Source organism: Vicugna pacos, chromosome 5 (assembly GCF_048564905.1).
Source record: "Vicugna pacos chromosome 5, VicPac4, whole genome shotgun sequence".
NCBI classification, from domain to species: domain Eukaryota; kingdom Metazoa; phylum Chordata; class Mammalia; order Artiodactyla; family Camelidae; genus Vicugna; species Vicugna pacos.
The window spans coordinates 18055346-18075426 of record NC_132991.1 but is presented as its reverse complement, the minus strand read 5'-3'; the positions used below and the strand labels follow the sequence as shown (position 1 = coordinate 18075426).

The following is a 20081-nucleotide window of genomic DNA, read 5'->3' as shown; positions in this document are numbered from 1 at the left end:
TAGCTGCCAAGTCACCAGAGTCTGTCAGGAAAATCTCACTGATTCTGCACCAGCCAAAGCCTTTCTCCCTTGGTCTCTGTCCTCCTTGAAGCTGACAACTTTGCCAGGTCCGGGAGGGCTGCTATTCCTTCTCAGAGAGAGGAGCTGAAGTTGAGTAACATTCCCCAGCCACACAGGGATGCCCAAGGGCAAAACATGCTGCATTATGCTCTTTGATGCTTAGTATGGGTGAATCTCAATCTGTGAGTATTTATAGCTCGAATTCTGCCACACACCACCCCACCTCCCACCGTACCGGCTCCTTTTCCTCCTCGGTGCCTTGGCTTTGGCACACCTTCTGAGTCCAGATTAATTGGATGTGTACAAAGTGCCCATCCCTGTGCTGAGCATTTTCCATCAAATATCTCGGTAACCTTAGAACAGCACTGAGTGGGAGGCATAAGGATTACTGATACTTGACAGAGAAGGACTAGAGAGATCACTGACGTTCCCTCAAGTCACTGAGTGAGGGGCAGAGCCTGGACTAAGTGCATCTAAAACACACAGGACAAATGCTTGTAACCCTTCATTCAGTGCCTTCTCCCCATACACATGCCAGTAATTAGGCACATGGTAGAAACAACTTTTTTGTCTGTACGTATAAATTTTTATACAACAAGTATAAATTAAAAACAAACATCTTAATGTGTACAATTGAGTGGCAGTTTGAACGTTCACAATGTAGGATACCCGTCACCCCAAAGGGAAGCTCTGTACCCACCAAGCAGTCTCCCCCATTCCCTGCCCCATCCTTGGCAACCACGTATCAGCTTTCTGCCTCTGTAGGCTGGCCTGGTCTGGATATTTCATAGAGGTGGAATCATACTATATGTGTGACCTTTTGGGTCTGGCTTCTTTCACTTAATGGTTAACATGGAGAAGTCTTTATGGTGGTAAAATTCACAAAACACAAAAGATGTTTGATAAAACAGTTGTGGGGAGACTCTCCTGGTTTAAAATACTCAAGTTCTAATTCAAGAGGAAAAACTGTTTTTTCTTTGTTTTGATGTTGGAAGCAAAGTATAGATGCTAAAGAGATATATTTCAAATGATTTTTAAAAACCTACTAAAGAGAAGCACACAGCCTATCAGTTCCCCGATCCCGGTACCCGGCGGGCAGTGGGTGCTCAGTGGATGATTTGCTGAGTGCTGGGCACAGGCCACAGGCCAACACCCTCCCACCAGAGGAGAGGCAGAGACATGCTTTAGAACCCTCTGCAGGGCCTCGATCTATGATTTCCTGCTTCCTGGGTCTGTTCTGCTTTTCAAAAGAGTAGCTATTGCATAATTATCTGATTAACGTTCAATTCGACTTTGCTTATATTAATATATATGTGTATTCCTGTAGCTTTAGTCCTGAGCCCAGGCTCTAGAATGGACCCAGCTTGGGTCCTGAGCACGCTTATCTGCAGCATTTAAAGGGATTAAGAAGTCACACAAGTGAGAGTACAGGACAACTTGGACGTTGCAGCGTGTATCCACTCTGGTGGCAGTGGTGATGACGGGGTTGCCCTAATGTCCAAAAGAATAAGAGGGAGTGCATCTGGAATGGCAGTTCCCCTTCCCGTGTCTCCTGCTGCTTTAGGGGAAGAGAAGAGAGGGGCAAGAAATGGAGGTGCTTCCAGAGTTTCTGGCAATTGCTAAGGGCTATTTGGCAGAGAAATGGAAAGCTGGGTCCTGGCACGTGGGGAGGAGGGACAGAGATGGCTGGATCTTTATAAAGAGACAGTAATATTGCCTAGGAGACAGCTAACCTTGGCCGGACTCCAGGAGCTGGGACTGGAAAATTCTGCTCAAATATACAGATTTTTATATCAGTTTCCAAATATGGAATTATGAATATAGTGTTCTGGAGTGGGGGAAAAGGGGCTTCCTAATATGTAGGCCTTGGATTTTTGTGGACCGTGGGCTGTGTTAGGGATGGTTGTGATGAAGGCCTCATGTCATTATGAATCTTTTCATCTTATGTGAGCGCTCAGCTGACTTAAGCTCACAACTAGAAATGCATGAGATCTGAGAACTTTTAGAGAGTTTTAAAGTACTCAAATGTTGGCACCCACTGAGTCAGGCGGCACTTTTGCTGGGAAGCTGTGGTTTTGGCAAATAGGAGACTTGTCTGGAGAGGGCCTTGCTTCCTTTCTCCCTTCCTGGTGGTCACTAGGAAATTCACTCAGAAGTAAGTTTTTAGGTCAGATTTTCTCTTCCACTTTGGTATCAGAGGAGGAGCGGCCACCTCACTCACATTAAATCAGGACCTAGAAATGCCTGGCATGTGGGCTGCTGCCACCACCGGTCATCTCGCACCCAGGGCGGACTCTCCAGCCAGCACACTGTTCCTTCCCGCTGAGCCGAGGATTAGCCTCGTAACTCTGCCTAATGGAGCAGCCCTGACAGCCACCACCACAGTAAGAGTTGGCACAAGGGGGAAAACCATTATGCAACCCTGGCTCTAAGAGATTGACACATTTTAAAGTTATCACTTCCACGAGCATTTGAATTTTAGCAGAAGATACGCCCATTAAGCCAGAAAGGTGAGCTTGTTATGAACTGGCAGGCAAGCTGCTGGCACTTCTCCGCATCCTCAAATTCAAGCCACAGGGACCCATCCCTAAGTCAGATGACATGAACAGGCAGCACTCACGAGGGCTGAGCCTCTGGAACGGGTAGCACCACTTTCAAACTTAGGCAGGAGAGCCCCTTTGCTGAGTTGTGCTGAGCAAGGTAGAATAGATGCAGTCATTGCGAGTAACTCCCAGGCACTACGTCTAAATTAACCGCAAGCTCACCCAGCGGTCGTCCTCGCTAAATTGCCTCATGGATCTTTATTACCAGGGAAGCTGGGGCATCAGTAATATTTCAAAAACTCCAAACACTAATGGCAGATGTTCAAAGGGTCATATCTGAATGAAGCAGTCCTTGAGAAGATGATTTTTCTATATTTTCTCAAAAGCATTTCCAAGTTTTATTATAAATTGCTTTCATCTAAAGTCTACGCCTAACACGTGGCATATTATAGCAGCTCTCTTAAGCTTTTTATTCGGGGGAGAAAATATAAAATCTCCAAAACTGTCATCCTCTAAGTCTTCTGCAAGCTGTTTAATAGAAGTAGATGCAGTGAAACTGTATACTTGGATTCTAAAATTTAGGAGGCTCATTTGTAACAGTAAATGGTATGTGTTTTGATATCAATAGGTCTGTTCCCAGGGCTGTAGCTTACTTTACTGGGGAAATAAGTAGCCCCTAAAAAATGTGAAAGGTGTAGACACTGCATAGAGTCTACAGAGTTTTTAGGATTACTCAAGGGAAAGACACCATGGAGACTGGAAGTCTTGTGGCAAGAGTATACACTTTGGGGTTAAGGCAAACCTGGAGAGTTGGCTGTCCTAGGCTCATGTGTCCTTACGTGTTATTAAACTTCGCTGAGGATCACTTACTCCCTCTTTAAATAGCAACACTCTTCGGATTATTGTGAAGATTAAATAAGGCAGTCTATGTAAAGCACTTTGACGTCGGAATGTTTGTTAGATTTTTTTGCTGACCTTTATCTCTAAAAATCATGGGCACTAAATGATTTTTTAACTTATTCACTCATTTATTCATTCACTTATTTATTTGTTCCATAAATATTTGTGAAACTTACATTCTAAGAAATCAATACGATATAGTCACTATACCTCCTCTCCCTCCGACCAAGTCCTTGGGGTTTGGTAGAGGAGGAGCACGTAGTGGTACCGCAGTACCAGCGCGGAGTAAATGCCGCAGAGAAGGAGGCATGAATGAGTTATTCTAGACTGTTTGATTAGGAAAATGTTGGCGTTTGAGTTTTACTGGGCAGAACTGGTAAAGTGCCAATAGCTGATGAAGAATGGGATACAAGGAGTAAACCATGGAAGCAGAAACCTTCTTGTGAAAGAAGATACCACCCTAACTTAAGGTAACGTAAGGTCCTGAAACAGCATCCTTCCGAAAGAGGTTATGGCCTTATATTCAATTCCTATAAATCTCTTTGTACTGTGAGGAGCTACCTTTATAACACAAAGTTTTTTTTAAATGGAAATCCTTGATATATGTTGATGAGTCTTGGGTCAAAACCTCAGAAACTTGGATGGACATAAAGATGGTAGCCTTGAAAAACTGAATTTGATGGTGAGAAGGGAGACTAAAGCAATGACAAAGTGACCAATATGAAAGGACAGATGTGAACTTTGTTACAGAATAAGAAACTAGAGAAAAATGAGTATTTTATCATGGTCGTGTTATAATGAATACAATGAATTATTATGGAAATAATATATAATATAGGATTACTGATGGGAATGCATAAGCACACTGGCTAACTACTAGAGTAGAAAATTTACTATTTCATCAAAAAAAGTTTATTAAGGAGGAAAAATAAAAACTGTTACCTTCAGTGATAAAATGAGGGTTTAAATATACCTGGGCCTATACAAACGCCAGGGCATAGAGAAACAGTGGAAGACTCAGGTTGATGGGTGAGGCAGCCACAACCGGACTTCCATTTTGCTGTCAATGGGAAGCCACCCCTGGTGTCTGAGTAGGAAAGGGGCTGATCCCCGGCTAAGTTTTAGGAAGTCTAATCTGGCTACTGAGAGCTGAAGGGAGCACTTGTAAAGAATCCAAGTAGGGAGCTACTGTGCTGCTTGCAGAGGAGGATTATAAAGGCTGGGCACTGAAAATGAAAAAAATGAGAAATACTGTTCATAAATATTTATATAATTTGGTCACTAAAAAGTAAGGGATGATTCCATTGATCTTTCATATTAAATACTCTCTAGGAAATTATGTTTGTCACCAGAATTCAGTGACCTGCCTAATTAATCCCCGGAGCCTACTGTCATACAGAAAGGGCATCAGTAACTATTTTTGAAGAAAGGGATCAAGGTTAACACAATTTTAAGTTGGGGGAATGCAGAAATGTAAAAAGGCAAAATTTACTACTGTAGTTAAATTTTAATTTTTAATCTTTTAAATATCTGAGGGAAGAAGGAACCATAGCGTGTGGAACTGGGCATGTGGCCATTAAGTAGAACACATCCAAGCTTTTACAGACTGATAGACTAGCTGATGATCTTATGCTGTATGGGCCATTGCTTTGAGAGCAGTTTCTCATTTGTCAAACCTTTCTGTTCTTCGTTGCAATTTAAGACCTTTTCCTCTTTTTCTAATCTTTTCTAGTAGTGAATGCTTCCTATCACTCTCAACCTGATATAAAGCTTTCAACCTCATATTCGTTCATTAAGACAGGACCTAGACAATACCAATTCAAACATAAGTGCTCAAATCACTTGCTTACAGGGTAAATGGTTAACTAAAGGGTTACTTTTTACCACACCACCGTGCAAACACGAGCTGGATAGGAATCTAACTTCTAGAAATTCAATTTCTATCACTATGGGTGGCAGAAAAATTTAGTCACCTCAATTTCTTCACTTTCACTGACCGAGGGCAAAGATTTAAAACACTGTGTAACCTTGGAAACATAAGCAAAACATACAAAGACTGGATTTGAATTAAGGTTAAAACTTGGGTTAAAAATTCTCAAGGAAATAGTCTGAGACACATGTGATGAATATAAATCTCAATTTAGAGAAAAAAGCGAAGTAACACTTTGATCTCATGAAAATTAATAAAAAAAAATCCTTTGAAAATTCTTCTTAGGCATCTAAGAAAATATTCTCAACACATTTTGAAGACATTCAAATGTATTTACGTCTGTCTGGTTTCAAGAGCAACTCATCAAATAAAATATATTCTATACAGTAAACTAATCATCATTTTCCAAGAATAACAGACTTTTAGAACTAGTCACTTGCAAAATGGGGTTCCTGGAATGGACAGTTAAATTTTCTCTCATGCTGGTCAATGTAGCTAAACACCTGGTTCTACAATTCAAAATGCACTAACAGGTTGGTTGAACCAACTGCTCAATTTAATATAACTGGTCAAAACAGGTCAGTTTGAGAAGAAAATTTAAGAACTAGAATTAGCTTGAGTAATGGTTCTCAGCCTGCACATTAGAATTTCCTGGGACATGTTTAAACATCCAGGCAACCTGACCACATGCAAGACTAATTCAATCAGAATCTCTGGGGCTAGGACCCAGGTATCAGTCCCCTGGAAGTGCCCATATGCTGTCAAAGCTAAGAAGTACTGATCTAAATCCAAATTCTAAAATGGGAAAGCCCTGAATAATGATTTTTCTCTTACACTTTCTGATATTTGAAAACAATAAAATGATAATATTTCAAACAAGGACAATTAATCTCCCAGTTCAGCAATTCTACTGTTGGTGATCATTTGTAGGTTTGAGAGTCCTGTTCTATATGGTCAATGATCTTGACATAGTTTTTTTCTTTTAGTATAATATGCCACCCATAAAAATGTGGAATATAAACTTTTACTAGTTAGTACTTACCAAACAAGGTAGGAAGTAAATACTAGGAATATCATGATGAGAAAACCACCACCTGAAGCACCATAAACCCAAATTTTCACTCGGCCATCTGTTTAAAATAGAAAGCAATAAGCTTAGCCTAGAAAAGCTTGCTTTCTCCTCTGAACTCTGAGACTGGCACAAGATGAACATATAAAATATGAGACAGTCCTTCAAGTGTTCCACAACACCAAAGGCCAGCAATCGGGAGTGCTTCAGTCTAAGAGCTGGCAGGATACTTTCAATCTATCTTCATTTGTATGCACTCTTCTACTTGGCAATACTTTATTACATATATATGTCTGCAGGGGTGCAGGTATGTATTATTTTGGATTTGATATCTGCTGGAGTTAAGAGAAATAGAACCAAACAGTCTGATCTATTTTGTGATTTTGACTATGTGAGGTACCTTACTGTATGTATTTGAGTTGTGTCTGGAAATCAAGTGGTTTTTGTGCTGTTTTATGTGAGCATCCAGTTCACTTAAACTTAGAATTGGACCGACAGTAGCAGTACCTTAACACCCCAAAGGAACTATGTTCCTTTCTGAAAGATATACACACACAGAATTCATTATCCTTACATGAATATAATTAACCATGGGTCCAAAATAACTCCCCCCCACACACACAGATCAGCATCTTATCCTTATTCTAAAAGGCTTCCATGGGATGAAAAACAATAAAAATCTATTACAAACAGCACTTGTTTGGAATAAAATCACAATTACTTTCAATTATACTGTAACTACCTATTACAGTTTTGCTTACAAGACACTTTTCGAGCCTCAGTCAGGTTTTAGAATGAGGTTTCAAGGTAGTAATGGTATTTTTTTCTACAGTCATAAAACTTTGAACAAAGCTTTGATTCTGATCTCTTTGAAACACTAATGATGAAATCCCCTATTTTGACTTTTTTTTTAACTGCCAGTGTAAAAAAAAAAAGTCTTCCCTGAGTGTGAATGCATCTTTCATCTTATTACCTCTAAACCTCGTACAACTACATAAAGTATTAGAAGATCCAGTGCTTTTAAATCTCTAGTGCAGAAGTATGTGGTCCATGACCTTTAAACCATGTTACTGAAAGAATTAATGCAGCTTTTTATAACAGCATTATGGATAGGATCAAAGTACAAACTATTAAAAAATATATGTAGTAAAAAAAAAAATCAGTCTTCCTGCCACTCTGAGCCCCCTACACTGGTGCTACCACTGTTGCCCATGAATCATCTCATAGTTTTCTCTGCCTGTGCAAGCACCCGACTACTTACATAATACATGCATATTTTAAAAAGGCACAAATGGTACATATCATTCACTTTGGTACTTTTTTCCACTTAATATATTGGAAATATTTGCATGTTAAGTCATAGTGGCAGGTCTATTTCATGCTTTTTAATAACTCTATGAGACACACTGCACAGTTGTATATTTTTGTTTTTCTATTTAGACATTTAGTTTGTCTCCATTCATTAGCTATATAATACTCATATAATGAATATCATTTACATAATTCTTTTTGTATATGTGTGTATATTTTGATGAATTCCTAGAAGAAAAACTTGAGGTCAAAAGGTATGATAGAGTTTGCCTAATTAGTCCTCCTGAGAGGTTGCTCCAATTTACAATCTCATCACAAAAACCTAATGAAAGTTATAAAATACGTATTTGGTCTGGCAGAGAGTTTTTATTTGTTTAAATACATACACAGTAGCGTATATATGTGTATATGCATGTATATACACACACATGATTTTAATGCTTTAGCTAGATCTCCAAAAGGTTAAGGACCTCAGTTGTGAATTTAAAAACTCATTTCCCTGGAACCTCACCCTAATTCTCTTCCTGAAATAGGGTCTACATGCGTCTCGCAAATCTAAGTCTATTGCTATAAATTAGGGAAATGTCACTAAATGTCACAAAGTGAGTAAGATATTTCTAAATATCTAATGGCATGCCCAGACATGCGGGAATCAAAACTTGAGCAAAATATTGTGGTCATCCTTAAAAGTTGGCTGAGACATGTACATCCTGTTCCTTCCTAGATTGAGGGTCCTTTGTGCCTGGGCTCTGGTTTTGCTTCATCTAAGCATGGCATCAACGCACTTTGGCATGGCAAAGGCCTAGCATCTGGGGGAGCGTTCCCAGGGCAGCTGCCTAAGCTTTGTCTGTCCCTTCCCTCTCCACGGTCCCTTTACCAGGTATGCTGTTTCGCTTAGTCATTCACAGCATTTTGTTTTCCAGAAGAGGTATGTGGGTAGGCACAGTTTTACTTTCATTTTCTGCCCACTTCACGGAGTGGGAAGTAGAGGCCAGTGTTATGGAAAGCCCTCAGTGACCTGTCTTTCAAACGTTCCTGTTACTTACCGGTGGTCTGTCCTTGGTCAAATTAGTCTGCACTGCCAGTTTCAGAATCCTAATATCTAACATGGGGGTAACGGCACCTTGTTAAGTTGCTAGAGCGTAATGAGATGAGTTATGCACCATAACCAGCATGGAACCACAGGGAACATGGAAAGCATCTATTAAGTGTTCATCCTTATCCTTAACATCCACTGATTCTTGAGTCCTGCAGGCCTGACACTCTGCTAATCCTCATGACACTCCTGCATGGTAGGTGCCTCTAGACTGATTTCTAGATGAGGAAACGTTCCAGAGAAGTGAATCAATTACAGTCAGTCACAGAATAGGTACTTTCTGAGCCATGATGCCGGTAAGGTCTGTTGGCCTCTGCAACTGATGCTCTATTTGACTAGTGTTTCTCAAACCGCAGAGTCCCTGGACGTTTCCCTAGGTACCTGCATGTTCCTGAGACTATTCCAATTTTTGCTTTTAATTTCAATTATATATACAAATTCATAGTAAGTCTTCTGCAGAGATGATTACAGTTAAAATAGCTTTAAAGATTAATATTTTGGTTACTTAGTGTCTCTTAGATTGGAGTGGACAGACTTATCCTCAGCCACCCATGATAACATGCTACACTCTGCAACACTCAAATTTGAGAAACCTTGAACTAGGCCATATTATCTCTTCCTTCTCTTTTCCTCCTTTCCTCCATTCTTTCCACCATGAGCAGTGGCCACAATATGAACCCGAAGCCCCCCCCCAACATAAGAAAATTTACATTTCTTACTCACAACTGATACGTACCTGGATCAAGGGGTTGGAGAGACCATCCTTTAAAAATATCATGTATTTTTGAATTCACAGGCCTGTTTTTCCCAGCAAGGTTTTTCACATCAGCTTTTTTATCCTCTGAGCCAGGCACTTTCATGCAGTAATCCAGGAGACCATTTGATCTCATTATCTCTGTGTAGCCCTTCTCACAACCACAGACTCCACCCTACAGCAAAAAAAATATGTTCATGGTCACACAATGAGCTGTGCAGATGAAAAAAGAACACTTTGAATGTTGGAATCACTTAATATTTGCAGGGTATGTCACGGCAATTTAGGGTTTTTCGACACCAGGCTTGCCAGAGATGAAAACCCAATAGTTTATCTCTCTGAATTCCAAAGTCTAACTCTAAATAAAGTATCAGGTTTTCCTAGTGGTTTACAATTCTTACACTTTCCAAATATAAAATCACCATTCTCTGTCAACAGAGGGCATTAAGCACATACTGTTCTCGCTTACAGAGATGTTTAAAGCATTCAATTAAACATTAGCCTCAGCTCTCCCTCCTGCTGTCTGAGATTCCTGCTCACTCACTCCAGCCTGCCCTTTGATACCGAGAAGCAAAGCATCAGGAACTGGGTACATATCTGCGTTGTGTTCTGTGCTCTTCGAGGGCTGCTGGTGCCCCAGCTGCTAAAGGCCTGGAGTCCACCACCTTCCACCTTTGATCGCTAACTGGTCTCAACTGCCTCTCTGCTCCTGGGCTTAGTTCTGCTCTCAGAGGCAACAGCCCAAGGCTAGAAGCAGCCCAAGTGGGGAAAAAAGACGTCACCAAAGACACAGGGCTAAGAGAAGCAGGAGCTAGCTGTGTACTGACAGACATCCTGCAGCAACCCCGGTGTCACACCACCTCACATTCCCGCCGGCATCATGACAGTGTGTCCGTCATTGTTATCTGTGGATTCCAGGTAATTTTCACATACAATAAACCTCTCCAAGACACTGATTATGATAAAGTATAATGGGCAAAGATTTCTATCCGTGTCTGGATGTGAGAGTAACTGCTCCTCCTTCCCCCCAAACATAAAGGCAGCAGAGAAGAACAGAAAATAAGCGTAAGATTACGAGTCTCTCTGCCTGTGCAATGAGGGTTCCCTGCCTGAAGCTCTAGCTGGAATTTTCTGAACAGGCCCTCGCCTCACGTCAATCCTTCCTTCTGAACCACATGTACTTAGGCTGTCCATTGCTGACTGGATACTAAAGCTAAAAAGGGTCCCTCAATCTTCCCCAAAAAGTAAAAGTGAGAGAAGCATATAACTAACAAATGCCTACAGTTTAACAAATAGGCAGCAGTCATTTAATAAGGACAATTACTACAGTAGTTCCAGGTGTTTTCTTTGACAGAGGTACTGGGGATTGAGCCCAGGACCTCGTGCATGCTAAGCATACACTCTACCACTGAGCTGTACCCTCCCCCTCTGGTGGTTTTAAGTGAAGGCATTACTTGGTGTTCAGTGGAGAGAACTAATTAAGAAAATTGGAATATGCTCAGCTAGGAAAGCCATCTTTCCAAGATGCATCTATTAGTCTGAGTGAAAAGCTGCAGGCACTCACGTATGCCAGAGGTTCAAGGGAAAAAGTAAATGTATGTTTTATCAAAGAGGGTGTCCAGAGAGTTGGCTGGAAGCCACAACTCCTATTTTGCAAACACCATGAGCCCATGAAGTGGTTGATGTTTTCCTTCTTTTCCCCTCTGGAAGCTTAATCACTAGCGTTTTCTGTGATAAAGAATGAACTCACCTTGACATAGAAGAGCCATAAAATAGGACTGAGTACTTGAATTATTTTTAACCAAATCGTTTTTAGAAAGAACACACAGTAAGAAGAAACTAGTTTCCTTGAGAGACATGACACATCTTATATATGCGCTGCATACTCTAAGTGCCACTGATTAGAATACATTGTACGTTTTTGCATTAATTACTGAACAGTGATAGATGGGAGGTAAGGGGGCAAGAAAAGATTTCTGCTTTAAAAAATGCATAGACACACACACACACATCATTATTACCCATAGTCACATAGTCAACTTATTTAAAATCAACTAAAATTTACTCACACTGTAGTAATCAGGGTGTAATCGATTTTGCTAAATAATATTTAGCAAGTAGGAACATGCATTTATAATACCTTTCAAAATAGTTTAGGTATATGAAAGGCTAAGAATGGAGGACATAAATCAACTGAGAACACTTACTGATAAATAGCACTCACATAAATTAGGTATCTGAAAGAGAGGTTTGGCCATGTATAGATTGAGGGGGGAAAAAAAAAGACCACTTTGTTTTCTTACTAGCTGTGGTTATGCCTGCAGTTGCCGCTAGGTGGTATCGTGGGCACACGGAAGTGCTGCTTGGGCTGTAAGCAGACTGGAAAATGTCAGACAGCATATGAATAATGCAGCAATTAAACTACGTGTCCAAGTCTCCCGCACATGACTCACCTGTGTACAGTAGGAGAAGGGTTTTCTGCAGGCGGGGTTACACTGCCGAATAGCAGCAGGGCGTGCCTGAGGGGAGCAGCCTCCTACAAAGGAAAGCCCATCATTTACAGATGTTTCTATGATAAATACTGATTTTCTTTCCTCTCCGGCCCTGGCTACTTTGTAACAGCATTATTTTTAAAAAATCTGTTTGCTGATAGTGTGGCCCAGTCTGATTTTATTGATTACTCCAGGATGAGCTGTTTGAGATGGGCGGCTCTGCTAACAGAAGATGTTTTCAGTAGAGGTTTGAGACCTGCACACTGGCAATGTGATTCTATCATCTGTGCTTAAGGGCAAAGTCTAGAAGTGCCTGGATCAGTGAAACCATCGATGAAATCTCAATTTAAGTTCAGAAGCAGAAAATATATATGCTCAAATATTCTTGTTCTACATAATTTTCCCCCTAGCTCAAGAATACCAAATGTAGGCACTAGACTAATTCCCAGCAACTAAACGCTAAAAGAATGCCACTAATCACTTCATGGGACCATGATGTCAAACACTTTGGTAGCATTTAAAAATGGATTTCAACCAAAATACACACACACACACACACACAGACTCCCACACACGTTTTTAGGAGCAAATGTATACATTCCAGGAAGGGTAATCATACATCTGACATGGTACTCGCAGGTGCTGATTAAATATTTCTGAGTAAGTGGATGGAGTAATGTCTCTATAATCCGAAAAACACTTATACAGTAGTCATGCCCTTCTGGATTCCAGGTACTAAGCAAAGAAGTTGACATATTATTTGAGGGCAGTGTCTAAACTATACTTATATACCACTGGGTGCATTTATAGGTTCTAGCCTCTGCATTACTATAATTGTCAACCAACTATAGTTCATGATTTTGTAACCAGCAAAAAAAAGCTCTGGGCCTAAGGCTGTGTAGGGAACAGACAGATCTACATGTTTCCTAAAAAACGAAGCCATTAGATTTTCCCTGTTACTTGGAAAATAAATACTCCCCACAGAAATTAACAAAACAAAACACCACTAGAATTAGCAGGGAGGTGCGAAACTGATCATGTGGGTGTTAGTGGCAATACCCACACAGCCACGTTGCTGCCAACTGAGTCTGGAGGGGGTGTTTTTCACACTTGAAACGGGATCTCCACAATGCAGTGTGTGCGCCCCATGGGGAGGGGATCTCTTGGGAATTGGAGAAGACGTTAGAATTTGTGTTGTTTATGCAACATTTTAATTTACATTTGAGGAATGAAATTAAGCACTGATAACACTTAGCAGGTGATACTGCACTTGAACTCATTTGTCTGACGGCCCTGTGTTGAACACTGGGCATGAGGTGCTCTGTGCAGAGAATGTAACAGTTTAACCCTCGCCAGTCAGTTAACTCCCTGCATATTGCAGAGGGTGTGCTTTCTGTGTTCCTGCATAGCTGAATTTACAGTATATTTAGTTTCAACAATATCCAAACAATAATTTATTGTAAGCTACTCGTCCATGTTGTAGGGTAAACTATGGATTAACAGGAATACCAATGATGCACAAAAAGGTAAACTAGCAAAAGGTGAAGCTGACAGTCTTTCTATGGCTATAGAAAAATAGAAATTCTCCCATTCCTCCGATGAGCTCTCAGTCAGCCACAGTGCTAGTAAAAAGAATGACAACTTAATTTTCTTTGATAAGATGGCATCAAAAAAAATCCCCTTTAAAATGATTGAGATCATTTATAGCAGCCAATTGCATTTGCCATCATGAATGTCCTCAGACCCTTCCTTTCGTCTGTATTCAGCTATTAAATAATGATCACGACTAACACATTATTAAAAATGAAGCTTCCAGTAGATGAATATACGCATACATAATTTACAGTAAAATATTTTTGTATCATTACTATATTTTAATTTTTCTATCTTCATCAACCCTTTTAACTCCATAACATGATGTATTTGCACAGTAGTGTAGGAATGGGATATGCTGAGATCTGTTCTCAAATACTTTTTTACTGAAAAGGTACATCTTTTATAACTTTAGAGACATTGTTTTAAACACCAGTCTTTTCCAGTCTTTGCCTCAGATCATGATATTTAAGGAAATTGTATTGTTTCAGCTTATGTCTTTAAGTTGTCTGCTATATTATGAGCCTTCAAATAGAACTGTTTGCTTTCTAAGATGCAAAGGTCTACTGGTAACTTGCCATAAAGATCATCTAAGGCCACCTGCCTCTTCTTCCCTTGCTTATAATCTGTAAGCTAATTCAAACAACAACACTCAGATCTTTTCAAAGTACCCACACAAATCTTAGGCAGGAATACCTGTGACGTTAATGCCATCTGAACGCTGGCACCACACAGTCCGTTCATTATTCTTCCAAAGACTTGCTTTCCACGTGTAGAGATAACATTTACCTCCTGCAAGTAAATACGGTAACAGCGGTTCTATTATACCTCCCATAAAAGTAGAATAAGCACTGATCAATCAGAGCTGAGAACTGAAAAGCGCTCGTGGTACCTGTACAAGGGCGTGTTTCTAGAACCTGCTGGGGGCAGCTGTCTTGGTTCTCAAAAGACTGAATTATAAATGTCCTTGATCTAGATTGGCGGCCCAGAGTCTCGAAGCTTCTTCCATCGATGCAGGTTAATTCACACGTGCTCCACTCTGACCATTCCGTTAAATGGCAGTCTCCTGGGTGGTCGCACGGTACAGAGCAGAGGAAACGATGTGAGAACTGGTACCTAACAGCATCCACAGTGAGAGCCGGGGTGGTGGTGCAGTGATACGGGAGGAGGGGGTTCTAGATACCACACATTCTCTGTTGACCAATTTTCTAGTTAAAAAGTACTCAGAATGATGAAGTAATTTATGGTTTAATCTTACTTAGTGAAAGAGTGCCAAACACTAGATTGCCATTACTTTGCTAAAAATCATGACAGTTTTATCTGGAGAACACTACGTGTCTACTAGGGATAATAAAATTTTTTAAAAGGAAATGTAAAGATTATAGCAACTCAGTTTTTAAAGAGCAGCATAATATCATAAAATGGATGTTCACAGAAATCATACAAAAAGAGTTAAGTTGGTTACTGAAGTGGAATTTCTTGGGCCTTAAACAATGTTTAATGATCTAAACATACACACGTATGTATGTACATATGTAGGTATATACATACGTTACATGTATATTATCAGGATATATATAAGGGTATATTAATCCACCTTAAACTGATGCCATACAAGTTGTATAAGTTTTATGTAACTAATAATGACCTTCACAAGAACGCAGAACTTGACTGTTTACTAGCGTGTTTTCACGAACCCATGGCCTCACTCGTCTGGCTGTGTCATTGCCCAGGGGAGGGCTTCGTTCACTCAGGGTTCAGTCATGGGCTGAGTGCTGGCCAGAGTGCTCGGCTGGGTCAGGTACTATTAACACATTTTCTAGACGGAGCTACCGCAGCTCAGAGGGACTGACTGTGTGTCCCAGGTAAAACCCAGGGAGTGTGAGAGTGACAAGATTCTACCTTTGCTCGTACATTTCCAAATCCTGTGTTATTTTTCCCCTCTGGCCTACTTGGCCTCCATTGAAGCAGTTAGGTGTATTTCAAGGTGATAATCACAATTAACAATGAATTAAAGTGAGTTAAAAACATCAGCTTTGATGAGAGAAAACTCCAGAAAACAGATAAAAGAAAATAAATGAAGAGGGCACCATAGAAGGCATTCCCAGTCATTCCGTTGCTTACCGGGGCAAGGCACGAAACACGGCTGCTTCAGGATGCGGTCTTGGAAGGGCATTTCTCCACACAGTGCATCCTCTACCCATACTGTCCAGTGAGACACTGAACCGCTGTGGACCACACAGGAGGGGCTGCGGACCTGGACTCCTTCCCCACAGTCTCCGCCCTGTCAGAGGAAAGGTTGCTGTCAGGGTTACCCATGTCATCATCATCTCCAAGTTTTGGGTCCCGCTACCTCTTGCTCCAGAAAATCCTAGTTGCATATTTCGGCAGCTTCCTCCTCTTGCCAGTTATCTTTCAATTGTTGACGCAAGGGATCCCTGAGCAATTCTCCTACAGCTGATAGAGAAACTGAAGTAGAAACGCAAATTTATGCTATGAAATTTATGTACTCCGAATACGACGATTCATTTTGGAACTCAGCCGGGACTGAGTGTAAAGGAAAAACAATACCTAATTTGTCTAGTGTGTGTGATGAAATGGTCTAGTCCATAATCCCTCCCCGGGAGAGCATGTGCAGCCACAGGGCATACATTTCCCTTTTACTCTGCTTGTTTTTCTTTTGTAGGGAATTCAGTACTTTCCTCACATCGGTTAGGTTGGGTTTCCAGGAAAACACTGATTATCTCTATTGCCACAAGAAGCTGTTTTCCCAGAGTGTCTTCTGTGCTGAATATTATGTTTTGAAGTTATTTTATACAAATCCTACTCAGATTATTCTGGGCAGTTAGGAAAAATACTGTGCAGTGTCTCACAGAAACAGAAGCTTCAAAGTGGAAGGCTCTAGTGGTCATCTCCCAGCCATCTGCCTGAGGAACGACTTCCTAACGTAACGCTTTGGCAGATACTCATGAGTATTAACTCCTCAGTTGTGGTCAGGTGCTCCTACTTCAAAAAGAAGTCCACTGGATATGTGGATAACTTTACATAAATGCCTTAAAAAGCAAAGCCCGAGGAAAAGTTTTTAGACAAGGGAGGTGAAATCACAGGATACTAAGAGGGAGAGTAAAAGAACCACGGCAGGAACAGAGGGTGAGCAAACATAAGGTGGCGTGTTGCCAGGTGGGCCTCAGCTGCAGAATTGAACAGAGCTGGCTTCTTGGTCCATCACCACAGAACCATCCGTGATGGGGGGAGGGAGGAAGAAGGGGGAGGTCATTTACACTCTAGCTCCCCCTTGGATCAACTTTCATCTCGGAGTATTACCCACTCCATGCCCCATACTTCCAAGGCATGTAACTCAGCCTCCACTAAGTCCAGAAGCTGGTAGAGTAGCTAGAGCTCTCATGACCACTACTGACATGGATGTGGAGAGGAGGGTAGAGAGAAAGAGACTGAGCCTCTGCACAGGCCCTGTTGCTGCCAACAAGGATGCTACATGCTACAGCCCCTGATTAGGTGACAGTTGGACAACTGTGCCCCACACCGGGAAACTGAGTTTCAGCTCCTCCTTCTCCCTTTCCCCCCAGGACCCAGACACTGCCTTGGAGCTTCTGTGGCTCTCGTACTGGCGGGAGTGAAGAGGGACAGGGCGACCAACTAAAGCAGTTATGACAGCGTTCCAGGGCATGGAGCAGGTGACCCAGGGGCTGACGGGTCTGCTGAGCACCAGCCAGGTCAAGAAACTGTGGCAACAGCGGCCGAGGATTAAGGGCTAGTTGTGGACAGACTGCTGGATGTGCAGGATGGTGCAGAGTGGCTGCTGAGAAAAGTTCTTGACAGAAGAAAGTTTGGATTCAAAGCCATAGTGGCAAAAAAAAAAAAAAAAAGGTGAAACTTGGACGAGGTCCTAGCTGTAGCAAATTAAAGCCTGAGGAATCTGAGTAGACACACAAGTTAGGATCATCACATCCTTTTCTAGAGATGCTTTAACAAGAATTATGATTTGTTTAAGATGGCAGTTCCCACACTTGATATATCACAACTGCTCTAATCACCTCTATGGCTGTTGTGCAATTATTAAAAAAAATGCATCATAATTTTGAACCTAAGTGTATTTTTTTTTGAGATGTGGAGGTTCAAAATCAATTCATTGTACTTTCCTTCAAAGCAAATGCTCTAGTAAATGTTTACTCCCTAAAGTGGAAAATAACTAGTGTTGAAGTTAAATTTCTTTTGGGGGAGGGTTCTCGCTATAATTTATTATTCCAGATGATGGTTCCTCGAACAGAACTGTCTAAGGTATACATTTTGCTGGAGAGTGTCAGACTTCCTGAACCTGGAGTCTGAAGACACTGCAGCATGCCTGAAATCTGACTTTGCTGTTCTCTGCAACCTCGGGTAACAGGAGAGGCTATTGATTAGAGCTTTGTTTGACGTTGCAGGAGATGAAGTATGAAGACATAACAGGAAACAAGTCTACATCAGGGATCACTTTAAACAACAAGACAAACAGTAATGTGCTCCTGGTAGGTATCCCTGTTCAGCCTTAATCTCTTACACCTTTGACAACAACGGGCACAGCATGAGGAGAAATCAGCATCAGAATGATCATTTCATTCACAAAGCAAGCATTCATTCAGTCTCCCTCAGAGGCTTTACACACAAGAGAGCCTGAAGAGAGAGCCAGGCTTCCCAGAGCGAGATCGTCAATAGCGAGAGTTCTGTCACTGACTCTCCACCGTCCCCAGTCATCAATGCACTTTTTGTATATACTCTGAATCCACATCACCACATGTGGACAGGCAGACGGTGCTAACAATCAGGATAGTAGTTTTAATCAAAACTAGAACAGCAACCCCAGTTTACTGAACTCTTAATTTATGTCAGGTACTCTGCGGGGCACTGTACATGAATGATCTAACTCCGACCAAAAACCCCTAGCAAAACGGGTACCATTGCCACCCCAATGATACAGCGAAGACAGCAGAGGTCGGGAGAGGTTAAAGACTTGGCAAAAACTGCAGAGCGAGGAACTGTAAACACCTGAACAAAAATTAAGCCTGCTAGACTCCCGAGTCTGAACTCCTAAACAGATTTTGCAACATATGTGTGGATACGTGTTACCAGCTGAGGAACTTGGAAAGAGTTAGGAAACCCTGAAAAAAAAAACTGAAGCCCGAGGATAAACACTTCCTTCCACAGACGACGGTGGCCGAACTGGCACATCCACTGTGCCCTGTGCACGCCCCTCTTGGGACATTTTGATGTATTTGAAGGCATTCAGCCGCTTAAACATCACCACCACCTCCAGTGCATGAGTTTCTGACTGCGTCTGGCAGGCAGGGTATTACAGATGGAGGAGGCAGAGGGACAGGCCTGAGAGGGGTGTGCTGCCTTTGTGTGCAGAGGCCCCCCTGTAGTTTGATGAGTAATTCCCCAAACTCAGCTTCATATACACTTACGAAACAGCAACTCACTGAAAAGCTGTTGTGCTATCTCACAAAGCACTTGCAACTAGGCTTCAGGAAAAGGGGATGCACTTCAAACTCAGGAAAAACCCCAGTCGACTGTTACCGTGATTCCCTTTCTCCTCTGCCTCTATTTATGTGTGTCCCCTGCTTTTCTGTGTCCCCTCCTTTGTTGTTCTTGCTTCCGAGTGACTTTACCTACCAGGTGGGGAAATGTGGCACCTCCAGGAACTGCTCCAACCCCATTCCAAAGTCTTAGGGGAGGCTGGCCTCATTTGGGAAAGGTGCCCGCACAGGAGTAATTCATACAAACATGGATTTTTTGCGAGCTTTGCCTGGATTGAGTCTAAAACTCCAGTTTCCCCCTGACTGGAAGTGTCAGTGAGTGGCACGACCTCATCTGGAAATCTGAAGCACCTCTGCCATTTCTGGGTACACCTGCCTGGGTTCCTCCAACAGATGCCACAGCCCCCCATCTCCCCAGCACGGCTACAGAGAATGCTCACAACCCACTTGCCCCTAAGGTTCTGGCCAAAGCTCAGTGTGTGACAGCACAATGACACATGGCATTTGGCATTTCCCTGTAATGTTCCCATGGGACAGATTGGCAGCCTTATCTATAAAAGAGTGTCCCAAAGGAGAAGATAAAAGGGCAAGTACAAAAGACCACGTGCGGCCCAGAAGCAGCTGTGTGCCCAGCCAGATGCGCAGCATGGAGTCTGTCTGCCCTCCTCCCCCACTGAGCCACCTTCCCCCTCCTCTCCCTGCCCCCCGCAATGGGTTCCTGCATTCCTCACATTTATTTTCTCTACTCCGTCAATAGTTATCACAATTATAAGGAGAAATACGCCATTTGCTTAATTGT

At 41.8% G+C, this 20081-nt stretch overlaps 1 protein-coding gene across 6 annotated transcripts in view; it reads right to left on the bottom strand.

Moving 5' to 3' along the window:
- The window catches only part of THSD7B (thrombospondin type 1 domain containing 7B), a 760456-nt gene that overhangs the window by 1584 nt on the left and 738791 nt on the right, over positions 1-20081 (bottom strand). For 5 of the 6 annotated variants that reach the window (XR_012072540.1, XM_072960903.1, XM_015243953.3 and 2 more), the window contains 6 exons: positions 15873-16032; positions 14641-14814; positions 14445-14540; positions 12117-12199; positions 9646-9838; positions 6476-6563 (listed from right to left, as the gene is read on the bottom strand). Coding sequence is in view for 5 of the 6 variants with exons in the window: in XM_072960903.1 (XP_072817004.1) it covers positions 6476-6563; positions 9646-9838; positions 12117-12199; positions 14445-14540; positions 14641-14814; positions 15873-16032 (794 nt within the window). In the remaining variant the exon portion in view is untranslated. The remainder of the gene's footprint in view (positions 1-6475; positions 6564-9645; positions 9839-12116; positions 12200-14444; positions 14541-14640; positions 14815-15872; positions 16033-20081) is intronic. The other variant, XM_072960906.1, reaches the window with a different exon arrangement.